At 64.1% G+C, this 22612-nt stretch overlaps 1 protein-coding gene across 9 annotated transcripts in view; it reads left to right on the forward strand.

The window, feature by feature from the left end:
• Window positions 1-805: 805 nt before the first annotated feature.
• RYR1 (ryanodine receptor 1) overlaps window positions 806-22612 on the forward strand; it is a 99599-nt gene continuing 77792 nt past the window's right edge. For 8 of the 9 annotated variants that reach the window (XM_075122344.1, XM_075122341.1, XM_075122345.1 and 5 more), the window contains exons 1-14: window positions 807-913; window positions 8272-8391; window positions 8713-8817; window positions 9578-9598; window positions 12071-12145; window positions 15154-15232; window positions 16915-17027; window positions 17348-17441; window positions 17768-17864; window positions 18465-18539; window positions 19870-20026; window positions 20821-20985; window positions 21156-21277; window positions 22114-22300. In XM_075122344.1, coding sequence (XP_074978445.1) covers window positions 866-913; window positions 8272-8391; window positions 8713-8817; window positions 9578-9598; window positions 12071-12145; window positions 15154-15232; window positions 16915-17027; window positions 17348-17441; window positions 17768-17864; window positions 18465-18539; window positions 19870-20026; window positions 20821-20985; window positions 21156-21277; window positions 22114-22300 — 1458 coding nt within the window. In that variant the 5' untranslated portion in view covers window positions 807-865. Of the gene's footprint in view, window positions 914-8271; window positions 8392-8712; window positions 8818-9577; window positions 9599-12070; window positions 12146-15153; window positions 15233-16914; window positions 17028-17347; window positions 17442-17767; window positions 17865-18464; window positions 18540-19869; window positions 20027-20820; window positions 20986-21155; window positions 21278-22113; window positions 22301-22612 lie in introns of all 9 variants that reach the window. The other variant, XM_075122347.1, reaches the window with a different exon arrangement.

Raw genomic sequence — 22612 nt, forward strand, 5'->3', positions numbered from 1 at the left:
TGTGCCCCCGCTTCCAGACATGTAACCCCCCCCCCACCCCATCCCTCTCCTCAGTCCTTTGTTCCTCTTCCCGGCCAGAAATGGTCACCTGGACCCTAGCTCTTTGTTCTCCCAGAGGGTGGCCTCTGGCAGAGGGGGTTGGTGGTCCTAGCTGGGCGAGGGGCCCCAGCAGCCAGCCGTCCATCGCACCTGGTCCTCTGGGTCCCAGCAGAGATTAACCCATCTTTTCCCCTCACCTACTTAAACATTCAGTATATTGGGGAAACTGAGGCACACACACGAAGGGCCCGGTGGGATCTGGGCAGCAGGGCGACACCTGCGACTGGTGCGAGGGAGCTGCTGGCCAGGTGAGGCACCTGCCTTAGATCCTAAACCAGTGGGGGAGCTGAGAATAGAACCCAGGACTCCTGGCTCCCAGACCCCCACCCTCGCTTACCCCCATTCCCTGAGCAAGGGAGAGAACCCAGGAGTCCTGGCTCCCAGCCCTGCCCTGGGCTCTAAGAGGGAATTTCCTGGAGTCCCACTAGACTAGGGCAGCCGCGGCGGGGGGGGGGGAAGAGCCACACACAGCTCCCCCCCCACCCCCACCCCGCACTGGGGGCCAGGGGCCCCTTCCCTCCCAATGCACACCCGCTCTCTGGGCACCTGCCCCCTTGCTTGTGCTCGTCCCCCCCCCCCCTCCTCCATTCATCCCTTCTCTCAGCCTTGCGCCCCCCCCCCGGCTCCCCCCTCCAATCGGCGGCGGCTAGGGGCGGATCCAGGGCCGCTCCCCCGCCTGCTGCGGGCAGCCCGGCCCGGCCCGGCCCCTCCCTGCCCGGCTCTCCCCGCTGAGCGGCCGGCCCGAGCCCCGCAGCCCCCCGCAGCCATGGCCGAGGGCGGGGAAGGGGAGGATGATGTGCAGTTCCTGCGGACCGTGAGTGGGGCAGCAGGGGGGAAGGGCAGGAGGGGGGAAGGGGTGAGTGGGGGGAGCAGGGGGAAGGGGAGCAGTGGGGAAGGGGTGAGTGGAGGGAACAGGAGGGAAGGGGAGCAGTGGGGAAGCAGGAGGGAAGGGGAGCAGTGGGGAAGGGGTGAGTGGGGGGAGCAGGAGGGAAGGGCAGCAGGGGGGAAAGGGGTGAGTGGAGGGAGCAGGAGGGAAGGGGAGCAGTGGGGAAGGGGTGAGTGGGGGGAGCAGGGGGGAAGGGGAGCAGTGGGGAAGGGGTGAGTGGGGGGAGCAGGAGGGAAGGGCAGCAGGGGGGAAAGGGGTGAGTGGAGGGAGCAGGAGGGAAGGGGAGCAGTGGGGAAGGGGTGAGTGGGGGGAGCAGGGGGGAAGGGGAGCAGTGGGGAAGGGGTGAGTGGAGGGAACAGGAGGGAAGGGGAGCAGTGGGGAAGCAGGAGGGAAGGGGAGCAGTGGGGAAGGGGTGAGTGGGGGGAGCAGGAGGGCAGGGCAGCAGGGGGGAAAGGGGTGAGTGGAGGGAGCAGGAGGGAAGGGGAGCAGTGGGGAAGGGGTGAGTGGGGGGAGCAGGAGGGAAGGGCAGCAGTGGGGAAGGGGTGAGTGGAGGGAACAGGAGGGAAGGGGAGCAGTGGGGAAGCAGGAGGGAAGGGGAGCAGTGGGGAAGGGGAGAGTGGGGGGAGCAGGAGGGAAGGGGAGCAGTGGGGAAGGGGAGAGTGGGGGGAGCAGGGGGGAAGGAGAGCAGTGGGGAAGGGGTGAGGGGGAGCAGAGGTGTGGGAACTAGGAGTGGGGAGGGGGGCTGCAGCACCCCCACCCCCCGGCTTAACGTGGTTTCTATCACACCCAGGGTTCGCAGTCTGGTTTAATGGGTCTCAGCGCCCCCCACTATACAAACTGTCCCAGTGCCCCTGGGGAGCCGTGGGAAAGGGGCAAAGGGGGTCAGGGCCCAATGGAGGGGAAGGCCGGGAGAATGGCCAGGGGAGGTGGGGGCTGAGCAAGCCCGGCATGTCCTTGGGGTCCCTCTCTGCCTAGCGGGGTAGGGGGGTGCATGCTGACACCCTGGCCATGTGGCGGGTAGAAGAGACAGGGTAGCGGGGTGGGAGTCTATGGGGCTGAGGGGAAGGAGCCTGGGGGGGCAGAGGGGACAGACAGGGAAGTTGCCTTGAGCTCTGTGATAACCCCTGTCTCTAACCAGCCCCCTCCTCCCCACCATGGTGACATGGGATAATTAGCTGACTTTAGCGAGGGGGTGGGGGGGAGGGCGTAAATACCATGGGAATGCAGAGAAAGCAGCCCCCCGGGGGGACAGCGTTTGGCTCAGCCCCTCCCCTCTGTTCTCGCTGCCCCGTCCTGCCCCCCCACCCCAGGTCCTCTCGGCAGGGCCTGCTGAGCCTAGGAGCAAGTGGCTGCCAACAGGTGTCGTGGGGGGGGCAGCTGGTTTCCACCCATCCCCGTTTGGCTCCCACCCAGGGGCCTTCCAGACCCGAGCTGTGTTCCTGGGAGAGCTACAGGGTGTCTTGCGCCTGGCTGTGCAGCGCCTGACACAATGGGTCCAATCTCTGTCCAGGCCTCTGGGCACTACTGTAAAACACCTAATAATAGCCCTGCCCAATCCCTTGAGCCCCTCTGGGTGGATACTTTAGGCACCTGGAGTCACTTCTGTCTGTGTTGTGCTATTTGGTTTGTGCCAGGACGGAGGGGTGTGCAAAGCAGGGCCCGTGTGCGAGGAAGGAGGGGGTGTGCAAGCTGGAGTGCACATGCCAGGAAGGAGGGGTGCGCGAAGCAGGGCACGTGTGCGAGGAAAGAGGGTGCACGAAGTGGGGTGTGTGTGCAAGGAAGGAGGGTTGTGCAAAGTGGGGCACGTGTGCGAGGACCCTCAGCCGCCAAGGTCTCAGATTTCTGAGCTTTATATAACCGGGTTGACAGCTGGCTCTATTCATCAGGATGGCTGGAATCTGGGGGGAGGGGAGCTCTGGGGGGCAGCCCCGTGGAAGGGTTAAAGGGCCTTGCGGGTGTCGGATCCCTGAGGGTCCCCGGTCTGGGTTGTGGCCTGTCTGGGGGGTGCCAAGGCTGGTGCTGGAACTGTCTGGCTCCCTGGCTCGGGGGATGTCTGGCCCTGATTGCGCCATAGGGCAGGGACGGGGGCTGCCCGTGTGCGGGGACCTGTACTGATTAATAACCAATCTAAAGTGAAATGAAACAGATGGGGGTAGGGGTGTGTGGAGCATATGAGGGTGGAGCTTGAGGCCTGGGGGTGGAGCTTGGGACAGGGTGTGGCATGTGGGGGTGGAGCTGGGGACGTGGGGGTGAGATGTGGTGTGGGGGGGCGCGTAGGGCTTGGGGTGGCAGGGAATGGGGGCATGTAGGGAGTGGAATAAGGGGCATGTGTCTGTTCTGGGTGGGGTGTGTGGATGGGGCTTGCCCCACAGAGGCAAAGGGGGTGGGGAAGGGGTGAAGAAAGGAGCAGGGTGATGGGGGACAGTGACCAGTTGGAGGGGGAGGGGAGAGGTGTGAGGCCACCTGCGCTGGCTGCGGGGAGGGGAATCCCCAGGGCCTGTTGGTAGCCGGCCTTTGTTTTGGAAATGGTTTTCCTGGGATGCAGTGCGGTAGGGGAGGGGAGGCAGTGAAGAGCATGGCTGGCTGGGATGCAGTGTGGTGGGGGAGGGGATGCAGTGGAGAGCGGGGCTGGGATGCATTGTGGTGGAGGGGATGCAGTGGAGAGCATGGCTGGCTGGGATGCAGTGTGGTTGGGGCTGGGGATGCAGTGTGGTTAGGGATGCAGTGGAGGAGCGGGGCTGGGGATGCAGTGCGGTAGGGGAGGGGATGCAGTGAAGAGCATGGCTGGCTGAGCTGCAGAGTGGTGGGGGAGGGGATGCAGTGGAGGAGCGGGGCTGGGGTGCAGCGTGGTTAGGGATGCAGTGGGAGAGCGGGGCTGGGGTGCAGCATGGTTAGGGATGCAGTGGCGGAGCGGGGCTGGCTGGGATCCAGTGTGGTGGGGGAGGGGATGCAGTATGTTGGCTCCCCCTGCCCCTGCTGGTGGCTCCTGGTCCCAGAGAAATCCCCGTGGGGGGACAAGGCCGCGGCTAAACTCACAGGGCCCAGGAAATAACCCAGAGGCAGAATGGGAGCCAGGACTCCTGGGTTCTATCCCCTGCTCTGGGAGGGGAGTGGGGTCTAGTGAGTAGAGCAGGGAGGGCGGGGTGTCAGGACTCCTGGGTTCTCTCCCCAGCTCTGGGAGGCGAGTAGGGTCTAGTGGTTAAAGCAGGGGGGGCTGAGAGCCAGGACTCCTGGGTTCTATCCCAGCTCTGGGAGGGGAGTGGGGTCTAGTGGTTAGAGCGGGGGGGGGGGCTGAGAGCCAGGACTCCTGGGTTCTATCCCAGCTCTGGGAGGGGAGTGGGGTCTAGTGGTTAGAGCTGGGACAGAGGTTGTGTCTACACCACATTCTCCATCTGTCCGGCTGCTGCCCCAGCGCTCTGTGCCCCCAGCAGGAAATACGAGTACTTGGTTTCATGCGCCGAAAAAAGACAGGGCCGGCGCGAGGTGGGGGGGGGGGGGCAGTGTCCTAAATTCAGCGCAGCTGTTGGGCGGGGGGGACGCAGCAGGGAGAGCAGGAATCTGCTGCTGGGTACGTTTTCCTCCCGGTTTGTGCATGAAACCAAATATCCCGCCCGCATTATACTGCCACAGGACCTGGGGGGCAGCCACAGCTGGGGGGAGGGAATGGGGACCAGTGGTCAGAGCGGAGGGGGGCTGGGAGCCAGGACTCCTGGGTTCTCTCCTTGGCTCTGGGAGGGGAGTGGGGTCTAGCAGGAGCCAGGACTGTGTGTGTGAGTGCAAGTGGGGAGGGCTGGGGGGGCTCCGCGCCCCCCCCCCCAGCACAGACCGCACCAGCAGCGATGCGCGTGGCTGGGTGTGCAGGAATGAGTCTGACAGGTGCAGGCTCCAAAAATAAGCCTCCAGCCTGAGACGGGAACGATGGGGGGGGGGGTCCCCATTTTGTCCCAGAAACCTCCCCAAACGCCCCTGCCCTTAAAAGCCCGGCACACCCCTTGTTTCTCAAGGGCGTGGAGAGGGCGCGGCCAAATCCCCATTTCCTTCCATCTTGTCCTCAAAGCCCGATCCCTGGCGGTGCCGCCCCTGGGGGCCCTCGGGGGGGGGCAGGCCAAGGCTCGGTAATTGCTTCGCGGAGCCGGTAATAGCTGCTCCCCCTCCCCGGAGAGGAGCCGTCTATTTTGAGCCGCGTGCGTCTCTTCAGAAGCCTTTCCCAGGCCGGGGATCTGCCCTCGCCCGGGCATTTTCCGGGCGGCGCGGAGGTGGGGCTGGGGCGGGAACGGCCCCACCTTGGCCCCCTACTTCCTTGCCACCTGCTCGGTCCTGCCGGCCTGGGCTCTCGCATCACGGCTGGAGTCTAGCTGCCGAGGGGGCTGGGGGGCAGGGCAGTCTGGAGCCCTGGCCCTAGGCAGATCTGTCTGCTGGGGCTCGGGCTGGTGGGGGCCACCCCACCCGCTGTTCCTGGGGGGCTAGGGAGGGCTCAGGCTGGGATGCTGGATGTTTTCGTCACTGCTCAGGTCAGGGTGCCCTTGGGCGGCCGCTTTGCCTCCCAGGGCTACGATCTCATCCCCTTCGCAGGAGGCTGAGGGGGCTGAAGCCCCAAGAGGGCCCAGCCTTTGTCACTGACACACCAGGACTCCTGCCAGGCCTCGATGGCCCCCACCGCCTCCCTGGGGCCACCCTCCGCCCCGCTAGTTCAGGGACCCTCTGCAACCCCACCCCTTCTCCATGCCACGGGCCCCCATTCCCCCATGCCAGAGGCTCCGCGGACCCTTCCTGCCCAGGGTTCTGTGCTGAGAGGGGAGGTGACCTTGGGGTTACGGCATCAGACTGGGGCCAGGGGATCTCGGTTCAATCCCTGGCTCTGCCACTAACTCCCTGGCTGACCTTGGCTAAGTCACTTGGCCTCCATGGGCCTCAGTTTCCCCATCTGTAAAATGGGAATGATTGTCCTTCCTCTGGCTGCCAGAGCTCTATGGATGTGGGGCAGGGACTCTTTCTTGGTTGGGGTCCTTGCAGCGCCTGGCACAATGGGGTCCTGATCTAGATTGGGGTCCTTGCAGCGCCTGGCACAATGGGGCCCTGATCTAGGTTGAGGTCCTTGCAGCGCCTGGCACAATGGGGCCCTGATCTAGGTTGGGGTCTGGGCAGCGCCTGGCGCAATGGGGCCCTGATCTAAGTGGGGGATTCTAGGTGCTACTGTACCACACACAACACCCACCCCCTGAGCATGTGCCCTTGCCCTGGCGTAGTGAGGACCCAGGGGCCCTGGGGGAGGCTGATTCCTGGGGGCAGGGGTCGGGGGCGTGGATGGGGCAGTCGCAGTGGGTGCAGACGCTGGGCAACAGCCTGCGTGGTGTGGGTAGGGCTCTGGAGATGCAGGAGGCACAGATGCCATCCCTCTCCCTAGGCCGGGGGGCAGGGCAGAGGCCTCCCATTGCTGTGCCCTGGCTCGGTGGGCGCGGGGCGGCTGAGCTCCCCGCGGGGGGAGGAATGATAGCACAGCGGGTGCTGACCCGGCACATTCCCCTGTGGAAATAGCACCCGCCTTGTAACCCGAGTTGTCCCGGGCAGGGCAGTGACGGGGAGCACCCTACGTGGGGGGGGGGCAGTTGGGGGGTGGGGATGCGCCTGGGTGGGTCTCTGGAGGCAGGTGGGTGGGAGCCGAGCCGTGGGGATGGGCTGGCAGGGGCCTGGGGGCAGTCATGTCTGGGGGTGGCCGTGGGGCCTGGCTGGGCCAGTGGGGAGGGAGCTGCATCTACCTGGCCGTCATGAGAGCTGCTGGGTGCTGGCGGGGCGCTGAGCTCTGCCCCCCAATTCTGGGGGTGGCAGGGGGTTCTCCCCCCCCACCTGAATGCAGCACCACCCCGCATATGAGCAACCATCCTCAGCACTATGTCTTTGGCTGCTCCGCCCACCTTGCGGCTTTAAGAGGTGTCCCGTCACTTCCTGTCTTAAAATGCAGGGCAGCCGCTCACCAGCCCCCCGCTCCCCACCCCAGAGGTGGCTGCATCCCAGCACCAGATGAGGGTTCCCTGTATAAACAGCCCTCGCGCTTCACCCCAGAGGCGAAGTCGGGTTGAGGGGTGGGGAATGGGAATAGAACCCAGGAGTCCTGGCTCCCAGCCCTCCCCTGTGCTAACCACTAGACCTCAGTCCCACCCGAGAGCTGGGGAGAGAACCCAGGAGTCCTGGTTCCCAGCCCCCTGCGCTAACCACTAGACCTCACCCCCCTCCTAGAGCTGGGGAGAGAACCCAGGAGTCCTGGCACTCTGCCCCCCGCTCTAACTCCTGGTGTGCGCGGCTAATGAGCGCCTGTAGGCTGGCGCCCGGGCAATGAGTTCTGCTCCGAGCGAGCACCGGGGGCCGGCTGCTGTAGCTCACTGAATGTGCCCCCCCCGCCCCACTTACGGGGTCTCTGTTGTGTCTGAGCCTTCGCCCGCCCCCACAGCCCCGCTCCGAAGGGGGCTAATTAGCCCTGGCCTGCGCTGGGCTCGATCCGGAGTGACTCCGGTTTGATGCTGCTGGAGCGGCCGGCTGCCTCTCCGAGTGCAGTGGGTAGGGAAGAGCCAGGGTGTGGGGGGGGATCCCCCCACTGACGGGGAGGGCCAGGTGCCCGCGGGTGCTGAAGCCTGGGCACAGGCGGCTGCTCTGAGACTAGTTTACATCCCGGCCTGAGGGGGGAACCTGCCCTGATCCCCCTGGGCAGAGGGGAGGGGGCATTTGGGGGGGACCTGCAGGGACTGTTCACTGTGTTTTGGTCGGTGGGGGGGCCTCTGCAGGAATCCCCCCCCCCACCGGCACCGAAGGGGAGTGGGGTCTAGGGGGTTGAGCAAGGGGCTGCGCGTCAGGACTCCTGGATTCGATTCCCAACGATAGCACAGTCACGAGTGGGGGTGATCCATACCCCCCTCCCCTGGCTGTCAGCCACCCCATCCCCTATCAGCTCCCCCCCACGGCCCTGTCACCCCCCCCCAGCCCCTGTCACCCCCTCAGGCCCTTCCCATGTTACACAGTGTGGGACGGGGGCACCGAGGGGTTCGTCCCAGTCCACACAGTGAGACAGTGGCAGAACCTGGGATAGAACCCAGGCGTCCTGGCTCTCAGCCTCTCCTTCCCCCCGCAACCACTAGACTCCCCCCCCCGCTCCCCCTGAGCCAGGGTAGAACCCAGGAGCCCTGGCTCCCAACCTCCATCCCCCACACTCTAACCACTAGACCCCCCTCCCCTCCTCGAGGCTGGAATAGAACCCAGGAGTCCTGAGCCCCCTGCCCCGTCTCTCCTTGCCCCAGGAGGATGAAGTCGTCCTGCAGTGCTCCGCCACCATCCTCAAGGAGCAGATCAAGATGTGCCTGGCAGCCGAGGGCTTCGGCAACCGCCTCTGCTTCCTGGAGTCGACCTCCAATGCCCAGGTGAGCCCTCGGTGCCCCCGTCCCCCCCGGGCCGGGGATGGGGGAACACGAACCTGCTGCCCGAACCCCTCCCCATCTCCCACTCTCCTTTGCAGCCAGAATCCCAGCTCCCTCAGCCCCTTCCTCTCCCACAAGCGCCAGCCCCCTGTGGGAGAATCCCCCTGGGTCGTTGCAGTGCAGGGGCTATGACACACGCATCACCTCCAGTCCTCTCCTCCTTCCCCCACCACTCCCCTTGGGGCTGTGGCTCCAGGGCCGCGTGCCTGGTTCCCCATTGGGGATGGCAGAGCCCCCTCTGACCCTCTTCTCTCCTCCCCGCAGAATGTCCCCCCGGACCTGGCTATCTGCTGCTTCATCTTGGAGCAGTCGCTCTCTGTCCGCGCCCTGCAGGAGATGCTGGCGAACACTGTGGAGGTGGGCAGCGAGGTGAGCGTGGGGGAGGGGGGGACGAGCTGGAGGGGGGCATTGCCTGGGGGAGAAACGGGAGGCCCTCTTCCCCTCCCAAGGCTGTGCTTGTTGGCCCCGCGGGTGTCTGGGGCTCACTGGGGTGTACAGCGGATGCTGGAGAGCGGAGCGGGAGACGGGGGGGGGGGGGGAACAGTGGGGGGCGGGGCCGCGCTGTGGAACCGGAGAACGGGGGAGTGAAGCGATCAGGGAAGGGAGATGCAGGGCGAGTCTCGGGGCTGGAGCGGAACCAGGGGCCCATCCAGCCCACTGTCCAGTCACTGGCTGCTTCCGAGGAATGGCCCAGAACCCCTGCCCCATGGGACCTTCCCGCCTGACCCCCACGACAAGCAGCCCTCCGAGGCCCCCTGGCTCCTCTGGGCCCCCCTCCATTCTCTCTCTCTGGCTGGGCTCCGCATTGATGCCCCGCCTTTTCGTTAACCTTGCCTAGCGCAAGAACCTCTAGTGGCGGGGAGTTCCCCAGGCCGCCGGCGAGTTGGGAGGAAAAGGCCTGGCTCAGGCAGCTCTTTTGACTATGTCCCCTTGTCCCCTCACCCTCTGCTCGTGGGTTATCCTGTGCCTTTTGCTCATGGAGAGGCAGCGCTGGCAGGGGGGGTCTGCAGTGCCCTGGATGGGGGTCCCAGCCAGCCCTCCCTCCCTCCCCCCGGCAGGCGGTCGGTTCATCTCTTCTCTTCTCCCTTTCTCTCTCCTTTGCTTCTCCACCCATCTGCCGACGCTCTAGGGTGTCGACTTGGACAAGTGGGTATGTGCCGATTTCACTGCAGTGACCCTCCCCTTCCTAAACACCCCCCACCCGTCTCTCACAGGCATCCGCTGGGGTTCCCACCTGCTCCCCCGGCAGCCGCTCCGGAGAACGGAGCGTCCCCTTCGGAGCTAGGGCGGCCAAACGGGACCCCCGCTATCTCGGCTAGAACCCCCCAAGGGCCGTTCCCATGGGGGCAGGGCGGACACTGTCTCCTGAATCTCCCACAAACCCCCTTGATTTGCGTCCCAGGGGACGATGCTGATTGTGCCCCTTTGCCTGGCTGCCGGAGGGTCTCCGAGTGCTTTGCCAATTGGATGCTGCCCCACGACCTCCGCGCCAGGCCAGTGTTTGCCTGAGGCCGCGCACTGAATACGTGGCAAAACTAGAAAGGGGACCCAGGAGTCCTGACTCTCAGTCCTCCTGCTCTAACCACTAACTCCCAGCGCCAGGCAAGGGGTCCCTGCATAACCAGCCCCTGTGCCCCACCCCAGAGGTGGCTGCATCTCAGCGCCAGGTGAGGGGTCTCTGTATAAACAGCCCCCATGCCCTGCCCAATAAGTGGCTGCATCTCAGCACCAGGTGAGGGGTCCCTGTACAAACTTCCCCCATGCCCCACCCCAGAGTCAGCTGCATCCCAGTGCCAGGCGAGGTGTCTTTCACGTACCATGCAGCGCACTGGCCGCGTTTGGGCCGTGCTTCGGGATCCCTGGGTGGAGTTGGGTGGTGGGAACAAAGGAGTCTCCGTGATTCCCCTTTTACCCCGATTGAGACAAGGTGGAAACCCCAGTGCCTCCCCTGAGTAACCCTTTCCTTCCTGGCAGCCCCCCCACACACCCCGACACCCCCTTCCATCCTTCGCTCCATCTCCCCGTGACCCCTCCTCCCCCACTAGCCCCTCCCATTCCCAGTTGCGGTGCTGTTTTGATCCCATCCTCCACCATCCCTCCCTTCACCGCATGGTCCCTAAATGCCAACAGGCTGAGCCCCCCGGCGTGGGGCACTGTGCAGGTGTGGGGGGTGGGCTGGGGCAGCACGTTTGGTCTGCCCCATGGACTCGCTCGGCATGCTGGGAGTGGAGACTTCTGATGCAGGGTCTCTCTGAGCCTCTTTAACCTACTAGCTGTGGGTTGAGACGGTGCACGGCAGAGGGGGCAGGAGCGCTCCTATAACAGAGTGGTACCATGCACATATAGAACAATATGGCCCTTGCGACCAGCAGCTTATTATAGTGCCTGTGAAATAAGGCGCATGCCAGGCCCACGTAATACTGGTCATATTACTTCAATATTGACTGTAGGAGATGGCCTGCATAACACTGATCATATACAGCAATATGGCCCGGGCAATATTGACTATATGAGATGGCCTGCATAACACTGACCATATACAGCAATGTGGCCCCGGCAATATTGACTATGTGAGATGGCCCAGGTAACACAGATCATATACAGCAATATGGCCCGGGCAATAATGTGGGCATAACGTGCAGCAGTCCTCCTATATGGTCATATGCCTGTTTAATAATCCTATAATAAGCCACATTATATGATCATACATGGTAATAGGGACCATGTAGTGACCACGTGACATGGCCCATGTTATAATGATCATATGTAGCGGGATGGCCCTATAACTGGCCCTTGCAATAGTCACCGTAGATACACTGGTAATAAGGCCTGTACAATAATGACCATGTGTAGTTGAGTAATATGGCCCATGCAATAGAGACCGCGAACAATACAGCCTGCCCTGTACTGACTGCATATATTCTAGTAATATGATCCGTAAAATAATGACTGTATATTCTCTAGTAATCCGGCCTATGGACTGTAGAACCGGAGCCGTTATTATTCATGGTGCCAATAGATCGTGTTCGGTTGGCAGGTGCCATGTAATAACAGGAACCGCATGTGGGCCAGTGGGCGTAGGGGGAGGGGGTTTCGCCTGGTATCCAGCATCTCCCATGCCAGACTCGACCTGTACCTGGACTCCGGCCGGCAGGGCGTGGCCTTTCCTTCTGACAGCGTGGGGGTGGGGAAGGGGCAGCATTGGCTCCCATGGGGGAGCTGACGTAGGATGGATGCCACTCTCCCCACCCCCTCGCATGCCCGGGGAGAGAGACAAGGGCTCGATGCCACGTCAGGTCAGCCGGGCCGCTCACTGTCCTGGCCCGTTAACCCTGGGCTGGATTCTCAGGGCTCAGAGGCTGGGTGGGTGCTGTGGGCCGGGGGGGAGGGACAGAGGGGAGGGCGGCATCGCTCATGGGCGATGGCACCCGGGACCCCTGAGTCGCTGGTCTGAATGAGCTCATGTCAGCGGTAAGTTGGTCCCCAGTGAGATGAGTTCAGCAGGTCTCAACGCTGTTATTAGCCCCTCCGGCTGCTTCCCGGGTTGTTGGTCTCACCTGTCCTTCGGCGGGCGCTGAGTTCCCTCACTGACGGTCACCTCCTCTTGTCTGCTTCACCCCAGTCTTCACAGGGCGGCGGGCACAGGACCCTGCTCTACGGCCATGCCATCCTGCTCCGCCATTCTCACAGCTCCATGGTGAGTGATGGGGGGCAGGGCGGGGAGCAGCGCAAAGTAGGGCGGGACGCCGGGGTGATGGGCCCAGCGGCTGGGGTGCGGTACAGGGTGGGGACACATGCCGGGCGGGACACCGGGGTGATGGGCCCAGCGGCTGGGGTACGGTGCAGGGTGGGAACACATGCCGGGCGGGACGCCGGGGTGATGGGCCCAGCGGCTGGGGTGCGGTGCAGGGTGGGGACGCTGGAGAACTTAAAGTACTGCACAGGATCTTCTCAGGGGGAATAAGGCAAGGACTACCTTTGCTGGTAATACATATATCAATTAACACTGTATCCTATGCGTATGATCTATATATTACACTCCTGCACTCACACACACACGCTCCGTCTTGTTGTTGTTACCAACTAGTTGCTCCCCTTAACTTCACTGGCCAGGTGAGTTAGATGGAGGAAGGGTGGAGCCGGGGCTTCTGCCAATCCGGATCGATGCTCCCCTGCTGACAAGACGAGACCCAGGGTCCTGCTGCAAGACACCTCACTTTTATAGCAGCTTCCCGCGCATCCAAGTCAAGCCCAGATTCAAAATCTGGGTCTGTGTCCCGCGGTCCTTTGTGCTGCTTCCCTCTGGGTGTTGCCCCCCGTGCTGTTCAAAGAGGGTGTTCCCAAACGAAGGTGCTGGCTTCTAATCCCCAAGGCCGTCACTTTGCCAGCCCACTTGAGAAGTTTTATTGTTCTTGGGTCTGGCTTCCATCCCCTCTCCAACTGTTGCAGCTGGCTGGAGGTGCCGGCCTTCCTCGCCTCATTCATTCACACCTCGTTCAGTCAACAGGGCAGTTGATCGTTCAGTCAACAGGGCAGTTGATCAAAAGTGTGCGGGAAAATCTTATTCTACTTATAGCAAAAAGATATTTTTTTTAACATTATGCCAAAGCTCAGTACAAAGTTTTCTATATAAGGATCTGATACAAAGTTGGATGAAAATAGAGGCATAATACGAAGTCAAATGAAAGTTATGTGAAGATCATAGAATAGAATATCAGGGTTGGAAGGGACCTCAGGAGGTCATCTAGTCCAACCCCCTGCTCAAAGCAGGACCAATCCCCAACTTTTGCCCCAGATCCCTAAATGGCCCCCTCAAGGATTGAACTCACAACCCTGGGTTTAGCAGGCCAATGCTCAAACCACTGAGCTATCCTGCTTAATGCAGAGATTTATCTACAACGTGTGCTGGGTGGGACGCCGGGATGATGGGCCCAGCGGCTGGGGTGCGGTGCTGGGTGGGGACACGTGCTGGGTGGGACGTCACAGCTGAGTGGGGTCTCGTGGCTGGGTGGTCCCCAGGGGTATCTCTCGGCGTTGGCACGGCATCACTCCTTTCCGTGGGCCAGCAGGGCAGACACCGCTCCCTCCTGCAGCTCCCCCGGGGCGCCCAAGGCACTGGGCACTCGCCTGGCGCAGGGGATGGTGGCGCTGTGCCGATTTCCGGTGCCGCTCTTCCAGCGGCTCCGGCCTTTCTCTGCCTTATTTTCCTCCCCTGGCTTCTTTCTGTGCCGGTGAAAAACCCACCCGAATGCCTTTCTGCCTGGGCCCCTGCCAGGGCCCTACAACCTTTCGCCCTCCAGGGTCCTGCCGACAGCTGGGGCTGTTTTGCTTCGCAGGCGTCCAGGCCGGGCGGCTCTATTTTAAACACCCGCGTAATGCGTTCCATGCTGGGGAATGCCAAGGGGCGACGGGGCACCGCACGTCTCTGCCAGGAGCAAATGCCAGACGTGAGCCACCCCGGGGCAGCCCTCCGGCCCCCTTCCGCAGCCCCGCATCTCTCCGCAGCGTGTCCGGCTGAGCCTGGACTCCTGTCGAGAGCCCCTTCCCCGCACGGACTCCCGAGCCCCGGGCTCTCTCGGCTCCATATGGCCCCGGGGAGGATCCCGCTCAGTGTGACGCCCTTCTCGGGGGTTCGCTCTCTCTGGGGCCGCACCTCTGAGCCTCCAGCCGGCCTCTCTTTGCCGTGGGCCCCCTCAGGGAGTCCCCTCGCTCTGGACCCTCACCCCGATCTCCAGCCTGCATTGACTCTCCACCAGCATCACACGGGAGGTTTATTGAACATCTGGACCCAGCCCAGGCAGGGCCAGTCTCAGCCCCGGCCAGCTGGGTCTGGCCCAGCTCAGGTGGGCTCCGGCTATTCCTTATCCCCAGTCCAGCCGACCCCCGAATGTCCCCTCCCGCAACAGCTCCTCCTCCGTCCTTTGTCTTAGGTCCCAGATAAACAGGCCACGGGGTCTTTGTTCCCCTGCTGGCTGGACCCCACCCGGCTGGGCCGGTCAGGTCAGGGGGTCCTCTCCCCTCAGCCTGTTTCCAGCCTCCTGGCCAGAGCCGGGTGGCTCCCAATCTGGGGGGGGGTCCCAGGCACTAGTTGCTGGGCACCCAATTTCCAAGCGGCTGTCTGGGGTCCCGCAGCCAGGCGAGGTCACTCCTGCTCCTCTGCAACAACAAACCCCCTCGCTACACACGCAGCACACAGGGAAACTGAGACGCACACCCAGTGAGAAAATCCCCCCACGCCGTCACACCCTCCGAAAGACGGGGATGGAACCCAGGGGGCCTGGCTCCCTGCTCTAACCCCTAGACCCCGCTCTCCCCCCAGAGCTGGGCAGGGAACCCAGGAGGCCTGGCTCCCTGCTCTAACCCCTAGACCCCGCTCTCCCCCCAGAGCTGGGCAGGGAACCCAGGAGGCCTGGCTCCCTGCTCTAACCCCTAGACCCCGCTCTCCCCCCAGAGCTGGGCAGGGAACCCAGGAGGCCTGGCTCCCTGCTCTAACCCCTAGACCCTGCTCTCCCCCCAGAGCTGGGCAGGGAACCCAGGAGGCCTGGCTCCCTGCTCTAACCCCTAGACCCCGCTCTCCCCCCAGAGCTGGGCAGGGAACCCAGGAGGCCTGGCTCCCACGCCAACGTCCTCACCACTGGGCAGTGCCAGCTCCACTCCCTACTCACGCTGCTGCCTCCATTTCTCTTCTGCCTCCTGCCCTGACAGTACCTGAGCTGCCTGACCACGTCCCGCTCACTGACGGACAAACTGGCCTTCGACGTGGGGCTGCAGGAGAACGCCTCAGGTATGGGAGGGGTGACGGGCAACGCGGAGCTGGTTGTTTAGGTGTATTACGGTACCGCCTGGGACCCCCAGCCATGGGCCGGAACCCACTGCAATGCTGGACATTTTCATTGCTCTTAATTAAGTGTATTATGGTAGTACCCGTTAGTCACACCCATGGACGGGGATTCGATTGTGCATGGTGTTGCACAGACACTGCTCTTGGGGAAACTGAGGCACATACAGGGGCAGTGACTTGTCCAAGCTCACCCAGCAAGCCAGGGGGAATAGAACCCAGGAGTCCTAGCTCCCAGTCCCCCCTGCTCTAACCACTGGACACCACTCCCCTCCCAGGGTCAGGGATAGAACTTAGGACTCCTGGCTCCCCGCACTAGATCCCACCCCTTCTTGGACCCAGATCACCGTGTGACCTGCAGCAAGTCCCTGCCCCGCACTGTGCCTCAGTTTCCCCACTTGCCCAGTGTCACGGAGTCCCTGGGCGATGCTCTGGAACTGCTCTCTACGAAGCCAGTCAGGACTCTGGTGAAGTCTCCTCTCTGCAATCAGCCTGTCTCCAGGGGAAACAGCTCACCCAGCTTCCACCTTCCTGGGGCTGACCTCGGAGCATTCAGCATCCTTTGCCCCTCCATGCACTTCCCACAGCGAGTCTGCCCAGGTGGGCTCCTGGGGAAGCCAGAGGGTCCTGCCCCCCAACTTCGCAGTCAGACGTGACTCTCAGCCAGCCAGTAAAACAGAAGGTTTATTCGACGATGGGAACATGGTCTAACACAGAGGGCAGAGAACAGGATCCCTCAGCCGGGTCCATTTTGGGGTGCAGTGAGCCAGACAACCACATCTGCACTTCACTCCATGTCCCAGCCAGCCCCAAACTGAAACTCCCTCCAGCCCCCCCTCCTCTGGGCTTTGTCCCTTTCCTGGCCAGGAGGTCACGGGATTCGTTTGTTCTCCAACCCTTTAGCTCTCACCTTGCAGGGGGAAGGGCCCAGGCTATCAGTGGCCAGGAGGCAGAGTGTTGCCATTTAGATACCCTGGCCCTTTGCTCTGCAACAATTACACCCCCTTATCCCACCCCCTAGATACTTACGAAATGCCTAGGGGAAACTGAGGCACCCACACAGTATTCAGAGGAAGCATTAAGAACAGTCCTGCTTTGTCACATCCAGCATGCAGTGCTGTGTAGCTGCCAAGCGTTTCCATTCATACTGTCATGGTTTGTCCGTGTTTGCCCGGCTGAGCGGCCTGTGCCAGCCGCAGACGCCTGCCACCTTCCTGCTGGGTCGGCAACGCCTCCCTGCTTGGATGCCCCTTAAGCCCTGACTCCCTGACCCCAGGGGTTCGGGAGCAGAGCCCCTTGGTCAGCTGGCAAACCCTCAAGGGGGCTCGGCCGGCACCTGGCTCTGCTCAGACTAAAGAGAGATGGTGGAGCGGGACACCCGCGTGCCCCCAGTTCCCGGAGAGGGGGTAGGGGTTCCCAGCTGCTGGGCTGTGCCCCCATGGGGTGAGTCCATGGGGCCTGTGCCCCAGTAGGGCCAGGTTCCTGCCCTGGGCTGGCGGGAGGTCCAGGGGAGGGTGGTCTCCATGTTCCTGAGAATTGGGAGGGGAGCCAGAGCTGTCCCTGGGCCCATCCCCTCCCTGCCCCCCTGGCTGCTGGCCGCACCCGCGCCCTGTCTGTCCCGACCCCAGGGGAAGCCTGCTGGTGGACCATCCACCCCGCCTCCAAGCAGCGGTCGGAGGGCGAAAAGGTTCGAGTCGGGGACGACCTCATCTTGGTCAGCGTCTCCTCCGAGCGCTACCTGGTGAGTAGGGCCGTGCACACGGGTGTGCGTGCGTGCGTGTTGTGTGCGTGCACACACGTGGGGCATGGATGTGTTTGCACGTGTGCAAGGGGTTGTGTGTATGGATGTATGCGCGTGTGTACCAGGCTGGGTGTGCAACGCGTGTGTCTGCTGACCCAATGACAAGACCCTAGGTATAGGTAGGTGGGAGAGGCAGGTGGTTCTCGGCCCGGACTCCTGGGTTCGTGCCGGTGTAGGCAGCACCCAGGGGGCTGTTCCAGCTGTCTCCCCTGGCTCTCTGCTGACCTGCCTTGCCTTTCTGTCTCTCTTCCCCCTCCCAGCACCTCTCCACGGCCAGCGGGGACCTGCAGGCCGACGCCTCATTCATGCAGACCCTCTGGAACATGAACCCCATCTGCTCGGGCTGCGAGGAAGGTCAGTTCCCCCATGCCCTGCTCCCAGGGGTTGTGGCTGTCCCATGCCAGCCCTGGGGGTGGTCCCTGAGCCTGCGGCCATGACCCTAGCAGCTGGGGGCTGCAGGTCCCTGGGTAGAGGCGACTCCCTGCCCCTCTGATAGGAGAGAGAAGGGAGAGGGGTCAGGACTCCTGGGTTCTATCCCAGCTCTGGGCGTGGAGTCGGGTCTGGTGGTTAGAGCGGACGGGGGGCAGGGAGTGGCTGGGAGCCAGGACTCCTGGGTTCCCTGAGTCATTGTCCCTCCCCTCCCTTGCACTGATATTTGCTGGTTTCTCCTCTCCTGCCAGGGTACGTGACGGGGGGTCACGTCATGCGTCTCTTCCACGGGCACATGGACGAATGCCTCACCATCTCCTCCAGTGAGCAGGGTGAGGAGGAACGCAGGTACGGCCCGGAGAATGATTTGACGCCCACCCCAGCGGGGCTCGAACCTGTGGCCTTCAGCGCCGGGAGCTCGAGCTAAGGGTGTGGCCCGGGGGTCCCTGCCTTGGGTGGGGTGCTGGGGGATGCAGAGCGACGTGATCGTGTGACCCAGGGGAGGGGCAGCGCTGGATGGGGGGGAGGGGGAAGGCTCTTGGGTTCTGTTCCTGGCTCTGCCCCGCCCTGCTGGGCAACCTCAGGCGAGTCACAGCCCTCTCCGTGCCTCAGTTTCCCCTCCCACCCTGTGCAAGCTTTTTGGGGCAGGGACTGTCTCTCAGTGCAGCACCCAGCCCAGTGAGAAGCCCTGATATCAGTCGGGGGAGCGGGGGGCTGTGCAGTGTCTGTCCCAGTGGGGGCAACCCCAGTTTCCGTCGGTACCTTTAGGGGCTGTCATCACACCATCGACAGCATCAGGGGCCCGACTGGGTCTCTAGCAAGATCGGCCTGTTCTGTGGCGAGCCAGGGTGACCGGATCTGGCCTGCGCTCCCACGGATGGGGGGGGGGAGGGGGGGCATGGCTCGTTCCCCCCCCCCCCCCCCACGCTCCTTCTCTCTCCTCCGCAGGGTGGTGAACTACGAGGGCGGCGCCGTTTGCACCCACGCCCGCTCCCTCTGGAGGCTGGAGCCCTTGCGCATCAGGTAGGGGAATCGCAGGTTCTGCCCCCCCCCCGCCCAGAAAAGGGGCGCCGGCCTGGGACGATGGTGTCACGGAGTCCCCGGGCGATGCTCTGGAACTGCTCCCCATGAAGCCAGGCAGGACTCTGGGGCAGTCTCCTTCCTGTGAGCACCCTGTCTGCAGGACACACAGCTCCCCCGGCTTCCCCCTTCCTGGGTCTGACCTCGGAGCATTCAGCATCCTCTGCCCCTCCGTGCGCTTCCCACAGCGAGTCCGCCCAGGCGGGCTCCTGGGGAAGCCAGAGGGTCCTGCCCCCCAACTCCGCAGTCAGACGGGACTCTCGGCCAGCCAGTAACACAGAGGTTTATTAGACGACAGGAACATGGTCTAAAATAGAGCTTGTAGGTGCAGAGAACAGGACCCCTCAGCTGGGTCCATTTTGGGGGACAGTGAGCCAGACAACCACGTCTGCCCTTCATTCCTCGTCCCCAGCCAGCCCCAAACTGAAACTCCCTCCAGCCCCCCCTCCTCTGGGCTTTGTCCCTTCCCCGGGCCAGGAGGTCACCGGATTCCTTTGTTCTCCAGCCCTTTAGCTCTCACCTTGCAGGGGGGGAAGGGCCCAGGCCATCAGTGGCCAGGAAACAGGGTGTCGGCCATTCTCTGTGTCCAGACCCCTGCACACACCTGCCCTCTAGGGCTCTGCAACGATCATACACCCTCACCCCACCCCCTAGATACTTAAGAACTGCACAGGGGAAACTGAGGCACCCCCACAATATTCAGAGGAAACGTTAAGAACAGCCCCACTTCGTCACAGATGGTGTCAGCTGAGATGATGGTGCTGGATGATGTGGGGTGTGCACAGGGACTGTATGGACAGGAAAGTGGAAAACTGTATGGCCCGGGGTGGGGGAAACTGCATGGACTGGAGGATCAAGGACTGTATGGACCAAGGGGACTGTATGGACAGGGAAGTGAGTGACTGTTTAGGCCGGGGTTGGGGTGGGGACACGATTGTACGGACCAGGGGGTGGGGGACTGTACGGACGTAGGGGACTGTATTGACCAGGGGTGGGGGACTGTATTGACCAGGGTGTGGGGGACTGTATGGACCGGGGAGGAATTGGGGACCGGGGGGAGGTTGGGGACTGTACAGACCAGGAGGGCTGGGGACTGTACGGATTGGGGAGGTCGGGGGGCGGGTTTGAATCCAGCGGGCGGGAAGGGGGGGTCCCGGCGATGGGGGCCAGTGGGGCTGGGATGACCCACGTCCCGTGGAGCTGGGGGGCCCAGAGCCGGCGTATGGCAGTAGCACTGGGTTTCTCTGCCCCCCCCCCCCCCCCCCCCCGGCAGCTGGAGTGGGAGCTACATGCGGTGGGGGCAGCTGTTCCGGGTGCGGCACGTCACCACCGGGCGCTACCTGGGGCTGGCCGAGGAGAAGGGGCTGGTCGTGGTGGACGCCGAGAAAGCCAACACCAAGGCCACGGCCTTCTGCTTCCGCGCCTCCAAGGTGAGCGCGGGGGGGGGGGCGGTCAGACCCAAAAACTTTTCTTGAAGTTTCCACCTGTCCCCCACACTCACGGCCCCCCTCCCCCCACGCTTACGGTGCCCCCCCTCCCACTCACACCCATGGCGCCCCTTCCCCCCACTATCCCGGCACCTCCTCCTCCCACACTCACAGCACACCCCCTCCCACTCACACCCATGGCAGGCCCATGGCGCCCCCTCCCCCCACACTCATGGCGCACCCCCTCCCCCCACACTCACGGCGCCCCCCCTCCCACTCACACCCATGGCAGACCCATGGCGCCCCCTCCCCCCACACTCATGGCGCACCCCCTCCCCCCACACTCACGGCGCCCCCCTCCCACTCACACCCATGGCGCCCCTTTCCCCCACTATCCCGGCACCCCCTCCTCCCACACTCACAGCACACCCCCTCCCACTCACACCCATGGCAGGCCTATGGCGCCCCCTCCCTCCACACTCATGGCGCACCCCCTCCCCCCACACTCACGGCGCCCCCCTCCCACTCACACCCATGGCAGGCCCATGGCGCACCCCCTCCCCCCACACTCATGGCGCACCCCCTCCCCCCACACTCACGGCGCCCCCCTCCCACTCACACCCATGGCAGACCCATGGCGCCCCCTCCCCCCACACTCATGGCACACCCTCTGCCCCCCCAGTTCCCAGCACCCCCTCCCCCCACACTCATGGCGCCCCTTCCCCCCCCAGTTCCCAGCGTCCCCTCCCCCCCACTCACGGCCCCCCTCCCCCCGATTCTCGCCCCCCCCCCCACAGGAGAAGCTGGACGTGGCGCCCAAGCGGGACGTGGAGGGCATGGGGGCCGCCGAGATCAAGTACGGCGAGACCATGTGCTTCGTGCAGCATGCGGCCAGCGGCCTGTGGCTGACGTACGCCGCCCCCGATGCCAAGGCCCTGCGCCTGGGGCTGCTCAAGAGGAAGGTGGGGGCTGGCGGGATGCGCCGGGGGGGGAGGTCCTTGGGGCTGCCCAGAGGAAGGGGGGTGGGCGGGACACACTGGGGGGTTCCCTGGGGCTGCCCAGAGGAAGGGGGGCGGCCGGGTTTGGGGGGTTCCCATTCCCCGCTCACCCCACGGCTCTGCCCGCCCCCCAGGCCATCCTGCACCAGGAGGGGCACATGGACGACGCCCTGTCGCTGACCCGCTGCCAGCACGAGGAGTCGCAGGCTGCCCGCATCATCTACAGCACCAGCGGCCTCTACACCCACTTCGTCCGGTGGGCCGAACTGGGGGGGTACCTGGGGGCTCGCAGGGCTGGGGGTTGAACCCTGGGGAGAGCATGGGGAGGGGTCTGTGTCCCAGGCGGGGCCTGGGAAATGCAGGGGACGAACCCTGGGGGACATTGGAGATCGGGGGGGGGGTGTGCAGAACCTGGGGAGAGGTTGGAGATGGGGGGGCTTGACCTGGCTGGGGGGGCTGTGAAGATCGGGGAGGGGGCTGATCTCTCCAGTGACCATGCCCCCCTGCAGTCGGCTGGGTGGATGCTCTGGTCCCCCCCCCCCCGCGTTTGCCGCCCCAGAATGCTAAGCAGCCTGGCTGGTGCCCCCTGCCAGCTCTGGGGGCCAGTCCCCAGGGGGCGAGTGACGGGTCTGGGTGTCTGCAGGGGGGGTGCAGGGAGCAGGTCGCGCTCTGGGAACCCCTGAGCTGGGGAGGGGGTGGGCGCAGTCTCTCCCCTGCCCCTGAGCAGGCCCTGTTCCTAGGCACCCCTCGCCTCTGCACCTTGCACCCTCCCCCTTGCTCCCACATCTCCCTCTTACCCCCCTCGTTGACTCCTCCCCTTCCCCAGCAAAGCCCCTGGACCCCCTCAGCTCCCCTTCTCTCTGCCTCCCATCCTGGCTCCCTCCCACTGCTACTGCTTTGCTGCCCCCCTTGGCTGGCTCCCCCCGTCTGCCCTGCTTCTGATGGCTCTCCTGCCTCCCTCAGCTCCCCCAAGTCCACTGCCCTCCCTGCTGGACTCTGGCCCTTTGCCTTCTGGTGTGAGCGGTGGGATCAGCCCCGAGCAGGGTTGGGCAGTGGGGCTAGGCTGACCCCCTCCCTCCGCGGTGCTGGCAGGGGCCTGGACAGCCTGAGCGGGAAGGGCAAGGCGGGTGCCGGGGCCGCGATGCCCATCGACGGGATGATCCTGAGCCTTCGGGACCTGATCACCTACTTCCAGCACCCGGAGGAGGAGCTGCGGCATGAGGAGAAGCAGGGCCGGCTCCGCTCGCTCAAGAGCCGCCAGAACCTCTTCCAGGAGGAGGTCAGTGGGAAGCGGGGGGCACGGGGCCAGCGCAGAGGGAGGGAGTGGGGTCAGCGTGGGGGGGCCACGGGGTCAGTTCGGGGGTGGGACGTGTCATTGCACACTGCAGGAACTCTCCCCCGGCAGTCTAGGGCAGTGCTAGGAGGCACTGTGCTATGGGGGGCTCAGTGGGGGGCGCTGTCCCCTCGCAGTCAGTGCCAGCTCCAAGGCCGTGCTAGGGGGCGCTGTGCGGCAGGGAGCGACATTCAGCCGCGGGCGAGGGATCCCTGTATAAACAGCTGCCCCACCCCACCCCAGAGGTGGCTGCATCTC

This window comes from Caretta caretta, chromosome 23, assembly GCF_965140235.1.
Source record: "Caretta caretta isolate rCarCar2 chromosome 23, rCarCar1.hap1, whole genome shotgun sequence".
NCBI lineage: Eukaryota > Metazoa > Chordata > Testudines > Cheloniidae > Caretta > Caretta caretta.